Here is a 9742-nt window from a genome sequence, read left to right on the forward strand (position 1 = left end):
ATAATGCAAGTAATGCAAGAGTAAATGGATAAAAATACACATGAAAGAGTTTGAAGTGGACAAAAGTACACACAAAAGATTGCAAATATCAAAATACAACCGAAAGATTGTTTTGGACAGACAAAAGTGTCATATCGTTATAAGGCTTGGATGTTGGTAATTTGGAATAAAAATTAAAAAGGGAAAGGTAAGTCAAGCATCCATTTTGGGAAATAGGCTTTAAGGTTCTGGCACCATTCCAGCTAACTAATATATAATGCAAGAGTAAATGGATAAAAATACACATGAAAGAGTTTGAAGTGGACAAAAGTACACACAAAAGATTGCAAATATCAAAATACAACCGAAAGATTGTTTTGGACAGACAAAAGTGTCATATCGTTAGTGGGTTTGTAAGGCTTGGAGTGTACTTTTGTCCATCAAAATCATCACTTGGGTATACTTTGATGTTTTCGGTGTGTACGTTTGTCCATCCCAAAATCTTTCATGTATACTTTTGTCCATTTACTTGATAATGCAGTGCATAAGAGAGCAGAATAGAGTGTACGGTAGTAGATAAAGTAGAGGTTACAGTAGACAATAGAAGACAGTGGAATGGAAGCTGAGGAGCTGAAACTCCTTGAGCTCAACTCTCTCTCTCTCGCTTTCTCTCACACACACACACACTAGTGTAATTGCTAGGGAGGTGTTGTGTAGTGTCATCCTCCGCACAGCAACCTCGTCATTCGCTTTGGATGGTCGCACCGGAAATTCAGGTGGTAACAACAACTGATGCAGGACGATCTCGTTCCCTCTCGTCTTTTCTTTCGCCTCATCCCTTTCTTCCAGAACCTTCACGTTCCCTGTAACCTTCAGATCTGAGCTTAAATATTGGCGAGCTATAATTTGTGTCTTCACTTGATGTAGTCGACTCGATGCTTTCTGGACTACATTAGGTGGAAATCGACAAAGCAAATCCGATTGGAATCTCGTCCAAGTTGGAAACATAGTCCAATCCCCCACCATTAAGACCATGTCTGAGCCTTCCCGTCCAAAGCCTCCAACGCCACATATACTCGATCACTAGCCGGAACCCAAGCCACCTTGGAGTAGTGCTCCGCTTGCGCTACTCAACAATTTACATCTTTGCCAGACAACCTTAGAAGGACAATTTTCCGTCAAGTATCAACCACCCATTCAGAATCCGTTATTTGTGCGTGAGAACCAACCAAAGTTCCAGATCGAGTAGGTTTTTAATAGAGCAGATTAGAGTGTATGGTAGTAGATAAAATAGAGGTTAGAGTAGAGAAAAGAAGACGATGGAATGGAAGATGGGGCATTACAGAGAGCACCACTCTCCTAAGGTCCTGTCTAGCCTGATTCCTAAGATGATTTCCACTAACTCTCTTCTCCTCTTTTATATACAATCTCATTTCTCTCTAACCAACACCACTACTCTGCCAAGCTGGCAGAATTAGTTACAACAATGAAATCCCCTTACTTTCCATTTCCTTCCCTAACCCCCCCCCCCCCTCTTTCTCTTCTCTCTCTCTTTCTCTGAAAGTCTCTTACTTTCTAATTTCTCTCCCTTATACCATATAAGAGAAACATTACATAGGCTTGGTGCTAGAAAATGGGGAACGGATCAGGGAATAATAAGCCCAGTTAGTAGATACATGGGGAAAAATGATGCATAGCTGAAAGGATAAGTTTCTATTAGAAAGTATGCAAGCTGGTTAGTAGATACATGGGGAAAAAGACCAAAAAGTAGTCACTAAAGAAGTTGATTGAGATTGTGTGAGAATTAGAAAGGGTCTCTCACACCTAACCTTTGAGGCCCTGTATTCGTGGATCTACATCAAATGAAACAAGGTCTTCTAAATAACCACCATTTCTTCAGGTTCATCCCATATCTTGTCCTTTTTGATCCAACCCTGACTATGAATCCCCTCCTTTCTCTTTCTTTGTTCCATTTCTACACTACAGCCTTTCATTCTCCCAATATAGAAAAGTTATTTTAAGGGCTTTAAGGGTGTGAGGGAATGTGGCTGAACTCATTGCATGAAATACAGAAGACTTATGCAGATAATATAAATGCTTGCTTATTGTGCCAGCAAATGCAAATTCATCTATATTTAAGATAACAAAAGATATGCATAGCAACATAAGCAACAAGGAGAGTAACAGTAACCAAGGACCGGCATACCAGTTTAAATGATTCCTGGCCAAGTTGCTTTCAGTATCAACTAACGTACATTCCGATTAAGAAGTCCTTGAAAAGATAGGTAAAGATCTTTGTTGTCTGCCCCGAATATCTCATCAGCTTTTCTTAAAGTTTCCTAAAGACCAAAAACCATGTTGAACAATGATTAACATCTTCGAAATTGTTTCATGTTCCAGATATCGTACTTCAAGTATTCAATATTTATTTACCTCTCGTGTTTGCTTCTGAGCATTTAATTCCTTTATGTTAGCAAGAAATGCACTAAACTGCTCATATGAAAGACGACTCCTGAATAAGTTAAGCAATAATCAATTCAGTAAGCCTCTCAAATGAAATAAAGTAAGATGTCACTGCATGACAGGGAGAATGAATGTCACCTAGCTTGACGAAAAAAATCCTTTCCATCTATCTTCGGGGTACGACCTAAACAAATTATGTGTTATGAGGATAAACAACTGAAGATAATTTTATAACAAAATATACACGAGATTCAGCCTTTTCTTTATCTATTTGTAGTATACTGAATTTTAAGGAAGAAAACTAGCAAATGACAATGCCAGAAATTATAGGGTCTGCCTCCTAGTCATAAGCATATCTCTACTTTTGCCCCAGAAATTCTAATTTTCACACCCTCCTATATAACTCATTCTATTCTCTCTCTTCTAACAGAATCAGCCTATGATCTCACAACCTCCCACTACCAGTGCCAGGTGGCATATTAGTTAAAATATCAGTATAACGCTCAGCATTAGTTTTTCCTCTCTTCTCTCTTTTATTCTTCCTGCTATAAATATAAAGGGTAGAGGTTGAACTCTTCATGATTGTATGTTGGGTCCCATCTCTATTGCATTCGATCCTTCTCATTGGCTCATATCATTCTCAAGGTACACATAACAGCTTCCTATAAAACAATGCCCTAACTAGCAGAGTTATGTGGATAACATCCCAAACATAAAAAGAACCCCAAATCCTTGGATAAAAGAAGCTTGAGTGCTTGCATTGACAGATTTCAAGCAACCTTTTTTATTATGATGGAAGGTGGTAAAAAGGAATTATTTAAAGTAGATTAACAATCAATCTTCAAAACCTGGAACAGATCGACCCCGAGGTGGAGAGTTTGCCGCTGATGACTGCTGACTAGATGAATACCACGCAGACAGAGATGATCGTGCTTCATAAGGAAGTTTTGTAGGAGAGATAGTACCAGAGGTTTTCTTGGGTGAACCAGCAGCAGAATAACCTCTAGGAGATTCAGTTGTTGAGATCACCTTTGGAGTTCCTGTTGGAGTAAGGCGTGGTGTGATATATGGGGTCAAAGAAAACCTTTGACCAGAATACCTGGAAGCTAACAAACCCAAAAAGAAAAGAAAACCACAGCAAAAAGAAATAAATAAGTATCAGTCAGATTTAAAGCCAACTGAAAGCTCATTTTCATAGAAATTCCAGCTGTATTATATTGGATTTAAAACTCATTTTTGAAAAAATTTTCCAGTCAAATGCAATTATTATCCAAACTACTCATTTTACAGCAAAATATCCTGTTTTCCAATTTTCAGTTTACTTCAGTGCAATACATTTCATTTTTCACCATAGAAACTTTATATATGCCACTGAAGTATCGATATATAATGCTCAAAAGAAGATAGAAAATAATTAATTTTCAAAATGATTAGTATTTTAATTCCCTTATGTATCATTTTGGTAGGGAAAATGGAGGGGCCAGAGTCACTGAGACAAGGACAGAAAAAAGTTGTCTTTGTTATTTGGTAGTAGCGTGGGATAGGAAAAAATATTTTAAGTGGACACGATTACCCTATAGCCTGATAGGCACTCCGGCAGCTCAGTGGTGATCTAGTGGGGGCAATGAGGTAAATATTGTGTCCTTCATGTCCGCACTTTCTAAGAGATACACAAAATATACAAAATTTGTGTCCCATGACAAACATCTTAGTGTGCAATTGGTTTGGGTTTTCATTTTCTGTTTATTTTCAGTGTTTTCAGTTTTTAGGATTTTGTGAAGGAAGATGCAAAATCGAAAGTGAAAACAAAAAACACATTTTATTGTTTTTGTTGTTTTCTCTTTTTTTTCCTTTACAAAATCTGAAAACAGAAGCACTAAAAATGAAAACAAAAAATGAAAACGCAAATAAACTCACCCTAGTGTCTTGTCCCGTCTTTGGAACAAAAATCAACTTTGTGTCCATGTGTCTCTATCTCAATGTTTTGTCCACCTTAAACAACACAGCCATACATAACTTACTTATTGTGCTTTATGCATGATAGCACTTCTTTAGGAGAAACATGGTTGAATGGTGGAAAAGAAAGATCCAAAGCAACATCATCTATATATTTTGAGAACTTGTTTACCTTCATCCCTTGTTTTACCAACATCTGCAGGACCACCATATGAATGATATACTGTATAGCCACTTGCAACATCATCTGCAACACAATAACAAGCAAATAAACAATTTAACAAGGTTAGTAGTTTTGACTTCTACATTATAAAGTCAACAGTAAGGGTATGTCGTATGTGTGAAAAAGATAAGCAGCGTAGTAGGAACTAGGAAGTACCCTTATCAGGATATGCCTTTGGAACTGATTGGTCACAGGTTCCAATATCTATGGTCTCGGCTTGCTGTCCCACGAGCAATGAAAATGAAAGGAAGAAAGAAATGTCATTTAAGAGGACAGTACAGGTCATTTTCAGCACCACCATAACTAGCAATTAAAATAACAAGACCAAATCAATATATTGATGCCTTACAGATGGACTGTCATCAGTCAATGACTGCATCAGTTGTTTCTTAAATGACTCCAACTATCAAACAGGAAAAATGAAAAGAAGCCGTTAGGTTTAGACATAGTAATAAGGGTAAAAAGGACGATATCTCACAATCTAAACTAAGTTATCCAGACATATAGGAGGAAAACACACACCCAGTAATATAAAATAGTAAACACAAAACGTTATTTTACTAATATATATGTAGCACATGCTCGTGTGTGCCAAATAGCAGTTGGTTTTGAAGCTCCAAACAATATGTTAGCAAAAGATAGATCAAGTGCATGATAGACATTAGACAGGTATTTGAACTGGAGTCCCATCTTCCTTTGCTTAATTGTTGCATTTATCCAATGAACCCGCCAGTAGGACATGAACTCTTCACTCCCCCAACATATTTTCACGAAAACCATATTTTGAATTCCAAACTTTCTCTCCAAACTTTGAAAGGATTCTCTTGAATCAACTTATTTTGAAATCTAAGGCACTTGTTTGGACCGGAGTTCATAATAGGATAACATAATGATAAGCTCCAAAAGCACAGTACTCTTTTTTTTTCTAATTTTTATTTATTGTACTGCCCCATGACAAGATCTCTTTGTAATTGTATCAGACTTTTTGGGTATCTTCAAAGAATCACACATTTGCCCTGTGTCTCGCTTATCAAAAAAGTGTTGTCACTTAAATCTATATTTATTTAATAACATAAGAGTGGAATTTATTTGGGGGAAAAAAAGCAAGAGTAACTCACTTGTTTAGGGATATAATTAGAAAGTTAACTTCAAAAATTAATTTTTAGTGCCCAATGAGAAAAACCAAACTCAGCAACAAATAGTAGCTTTTAGTTTAGGTGGGGTTTGAAGGTAAAGTTGATTTTCCAAATGGAAACCAAACGTCTGTGTTTTCTCCAATATCAAACATCCTTTATATAGTAACACTTCTATGCAAAACAAAATAAAATTTCTAATATTATGCAAAAGTAATAATATTTTGCTTTATGGTATACAGAAGTAAGGATACAATTGCAATAAGCCAATGAAACATATGAAAACAGAACCAAGGAGTCAATATTTCTCATACGATTAATACAATAAGAAGGAATGTGAAACTAAGTGGAGCATCTACAACAACTACGGAGCAACTGACAAGTTATAAAGAGTAAAAACAGGCCAAGAACACACATAGGAAACAAAGGAAATCGAAAACGAGCCAGAAAATCAAATAAAACCTTTGCAAAGTCTCGACTTAGCTTTTTCACTGTTGCTGCTAATTGGTCTCTCTCCTTCGAAAGCTTCATCTGTATCCAAAAGATAGAGACAAAAGATATATCATAAACCTTGAACTGGTTTAGGACTTTGGGGAAAAGAAGGAGGAAACAAAGTCTTATATTCATGTTTAAATTAAGGAAGTTACACAAACATTGTAAATCTAAAGATAGGACAACAAATAGATTCTATCATCATATGTTGTTTTAATCTTTTTCGTTTAAAAAACTGTGAATTAGAACATCTTTTTATAAAATGAAAACTTCACCTTAAGTTTCCTTCCTTTTACTCCAAAACCCTCCCTCCCAAACATGCTTTGAATAATATCATTACATTGAATTGCTAGAATTTTACACCATGAGATGAGATGTGATATACAGAAAAAATTATGACCTGCTCTTTCATCTCCCTTCTCCCTCCTTGTGTATGGTTTCCTAAAAGTGGTGCTTAACAAGTGATACCAAAATGCTAGAATATAAAACTTTCTTTTGGCTAATATTTTTTAGTTGAAATAGATATCAAATAATTAGCAAGCACAACTAACCAACCATGACTAATAATAGTTATTTCAAGCATTTATATCATTCATTTGCTCCAATTACCTCTCTAACCGTTCTTCCATGGTTCCTCCTAAGTTTCTCAATTCTTAACTCACATAAAACAATATAAAAACAGTAGAACTGGAATCAAAAACAGAAACAGACAGTAATTTGTATTATTGTCATATATATATATACGGAACATGTTTGGTGCACAACTTTCTTTTTGAAAATACCATTCATCATATATAATTCATAAAACATATATTTGCTATTTCTAAAATTTGAAACCAAGACCTCTTAATTGAAGCATAAATTATTTACCATCTCGACAAATCTCACATTTGTTATTATACACATTTAATAAACCAAAAAATGGGTTAGCACTTGTTAATACACTAGTAGGATTAATGGCAAAGTGCCAAGAAACCTTGACAGATTACACTGATTTTAAGGGTTGGGGGTCCTCGACTCTCCAAGACTTGCTAACAAATGCCAAAGACTCCTTTCTCTCTAACCTTTTCCTTATTTATATTAGTTCCTACTTAACTAATGATAACCAGCTAATGGTGTCTCCAAACAAAATCCAGAAAGAACAAATCACTTTTTCCTTCTTTTAACCCCACAAGCAGCCAAGGATAATGTCCTAGCCTTTCGCTGTTCTCACCACAAGCATACCCAACTAAAATCACAATTATAACTTCTTACTTCAACCAAATGATTGAAATAAATAAATAAATAAAGATAGCCCCCTCACTACTTTTCCTTCTCCTCTTCTTCTCCATTGGCAAATATATAGAAAAAGCAGAAACAATCTCCTCATCTTTAAGTGTCTCCATCTCAAGTGCCGCAGAGGAAGTTGGACACCCTACTTCCAAGTTCCATCAAGTGCTTTGCCTGCGGCTACCACTGCAACTCCCATAGTCAGGAGCCAGAGGAACTGCTTGTCTCTTCCGACTTCGAGTTCCATTCACAAAACCACCACCACCCTATCTGGCCCTGGCATTCTACGTCGCCCAAAAGCACTGCGTCACCAATTTCTCCCACTGCATCTGTAGCATCTTCGAGAAATGTCCAGGAACAGAAGGAGAATATGGAATTAGAGTCAGAAGATGGAATTATGCAGTGTTTTTCCCTGAGTTTTTGAGGCAGAGGAAGAGGAGAATGAGGAAAAAGGAGGAGACCGCAGAAGGGAGATTGTGACCACCATGGTAGTTGCGGAGCAGAGGAGATGGTAGCCACAATGGAGGAAAACGTCGATTCTGAGGGACTATTTGTCCCAATTGAACGATTTGGTGAGGGGGCTATTCGTTCTTTTGTGAAATGGCCAGGGTTGGGATGAGGTTTTACTCGTTAAGTAAAAATAAATATAACCTAAACCCAACAAAACCCTAAAGAAACGTTGGCATTGTTCGCGAGTTGAACAAAGTTAGTAGTGTAAAATTTAAAATAAAAATCCTTCATTCCCGCCCTTTCTTCCAAAATCTTCGCTCAGAAACAACCCTTTAGGAATTGTTCGAGAATTGACGGTTTGAAGGACGGGGAGGGAAAGGGTTTACACTAGAAACTTTTCCTTTCCCTTTCCCTCTCTCTCTCTCTCCCCCTCCAAACTCCTAGACAAGAGCAAGAAAATGTATAGCGAGAGAATAGTTAAAAGGGAGAAGCGAAGTACATTTTCATCAAGAGCAGCCTTGCACCTGGAATCAGCTTCCTGGCAGGCATGGGTGAGGGCGGAAACGCGCTCCTGGAGGTCGTAGATGAGGCGGTCCTTGTCGAGAAGCTTCTGACGGAGGCGGCCGGCATCGGACTCGAGGGAGGAGACCCTGGAAGCGATAGCCATGGAGGTTATCTTGCGGGCGAGATCAAGCTGGTCGTACGGGTCAGTGGGTATGACGGACAGTATCTCGTCGGGGAGATGGAAGTCCGTGTTTCCTGCTCCTTGCCCCGCGCCACCCTGCTCATTGGATTCCATTGGCACCCCTCGGCGGCCGGTGTCCGGCGTCACCCACTGCCCCCCGTTTCCTTTCCTCTGCCTACAGAAGGAGAGATGCAGAGTATGAGTGTGAATGAGAAAAGGGGGAATTCCGGAGAGAGAAAATGGGGACACACAAATTTGGAGTAGGGGTGTTGTTCAATTTTGAGACTTAACAAAAGTTAACTGGGAAGTAGGCAACAAGAAGGAGCGGATAGTTAAGATTTTTTATTTAAATAAATTAAAAAAATATTTTATTTACTAAAATAAATAAGTTTACACGTATTTCGTTTACACTATAAACGAGATAAGACAGTGAGGATGACATGTGTATATCTAGTTTACAATGTAATGAGATACATGTAAACTTATCTCGTTTACGATACGTGGTAAATTATAATGTTTACACTGTAAACGAAATACAATAAGATAAATTTTCAACGGTTATAAAAGGATGTACAACCCTTTGCATTCTCCACGTACATTTCATATCTTCTTCTCATTTGTTTTTCTTCCAAAAAAATAGGCAAAAATGTTCAATAGTAGCGGATATGTGGTGTGTCTGTGTGTATCCCAATTGTCGTATGAGAAACAGTAATAATAGGGTAATATTTGAGTGTGATAATCCGTTAGTATTCCACACTCGACGAATAAGTTCCTTGTCCGAGTTGAAGAATCTGATATTGAGTAACGTTGGTGGTGTAGGGAGAAAAGAGATCAGACGGGTGGGGTATATGTTGCTAACACCGTTGGAAAATGGAGTTTTTCGGTTTCGTTTGTTTTGACTTCAGGGCGACGAGCATGTGCGCTTCATGTTTGACATCTATGGGAGAATCATGGCAGAACAAGTCATTGAGCTTTCTGCCGAAGTTGGTGATGTTGGTGGCGGTGGATCTGTCCACTCGACCTTCGTGTAAGATGACCTACCTCTCGCACCACCCCCGATTCATATTGCTAGTCCAGTGGAAGATATAGATG

At 37.8% G+C, this 9742-nt stretch overlaps 1 protein-coding gene across 3 annotated transcripts in view; it reads right to left on the bottom strand.

The window, feature by feature from the left end:
* LOC107630042 (uncharacterized protein At4g15545) overlaps window positions 1-8969 on the bottom strand; it is a 12392-nt gene extending 3423 nt beyond the window's left edge. The window contains exons 1-10 of one of the 3 annotated variants that reach the window (XM_021118614.1): window positions 8465-8969; window positions 6217-6285; window positions 4971-5024; window positions 4778-4841; window positions 4571-4645; window positions 3291-3548; window positions 2581-2626; window positions 2413-2491; window positions 2186-2318; window positions 538-1137 (exon numbers count right to left, since the gene is read on the bottom strand). In XM_021118614.1, coding sequence (XP_020974273.1) covers window positions 2226-2318; window positions 2413-2491; window positions 2581-2626; window positions 3291-3548; window positions 4571-4645; window positions 4778-4841; window positions 4971-5024; window positions 6217-6285; window positions 8465-8764 — 1038 coding nt within the window. In that variant the 5' untranslated portion in view covers window positions 8765-8969 and the 3' untranslated portion in view covers window positions 538-1137; window positions 2186-2225. Of the gene's footprint in view, window positions 1-537; window positions 1138-2185; window positions 2319-2412; window positions 2492-2580; window positions 2627-3290; window positions 3549-4570; window positions 4646-4777; window positions 4842-4970; window positions 5025-6216; window positions 6286-8464 lie in introns of those variants that run through there. The other 2 variants (XM_016333062.2, XM_021118611.1) reach the window with 2 other exon arrangements.

Source organism: Arachis ipaensis, chromosome B03 (genome assembly GCF_000816755.2).
Source record: "Arachis ipaensis cultivar K30076 chromosome B03, Araip1.1, whole genome shotgun sequence".
NCBI lineage: Eukaryota > Viridiplantae > Streptophyta > Magnoliopsida > Fabales > Fabaceae > Arachis > Arachis ipaensis.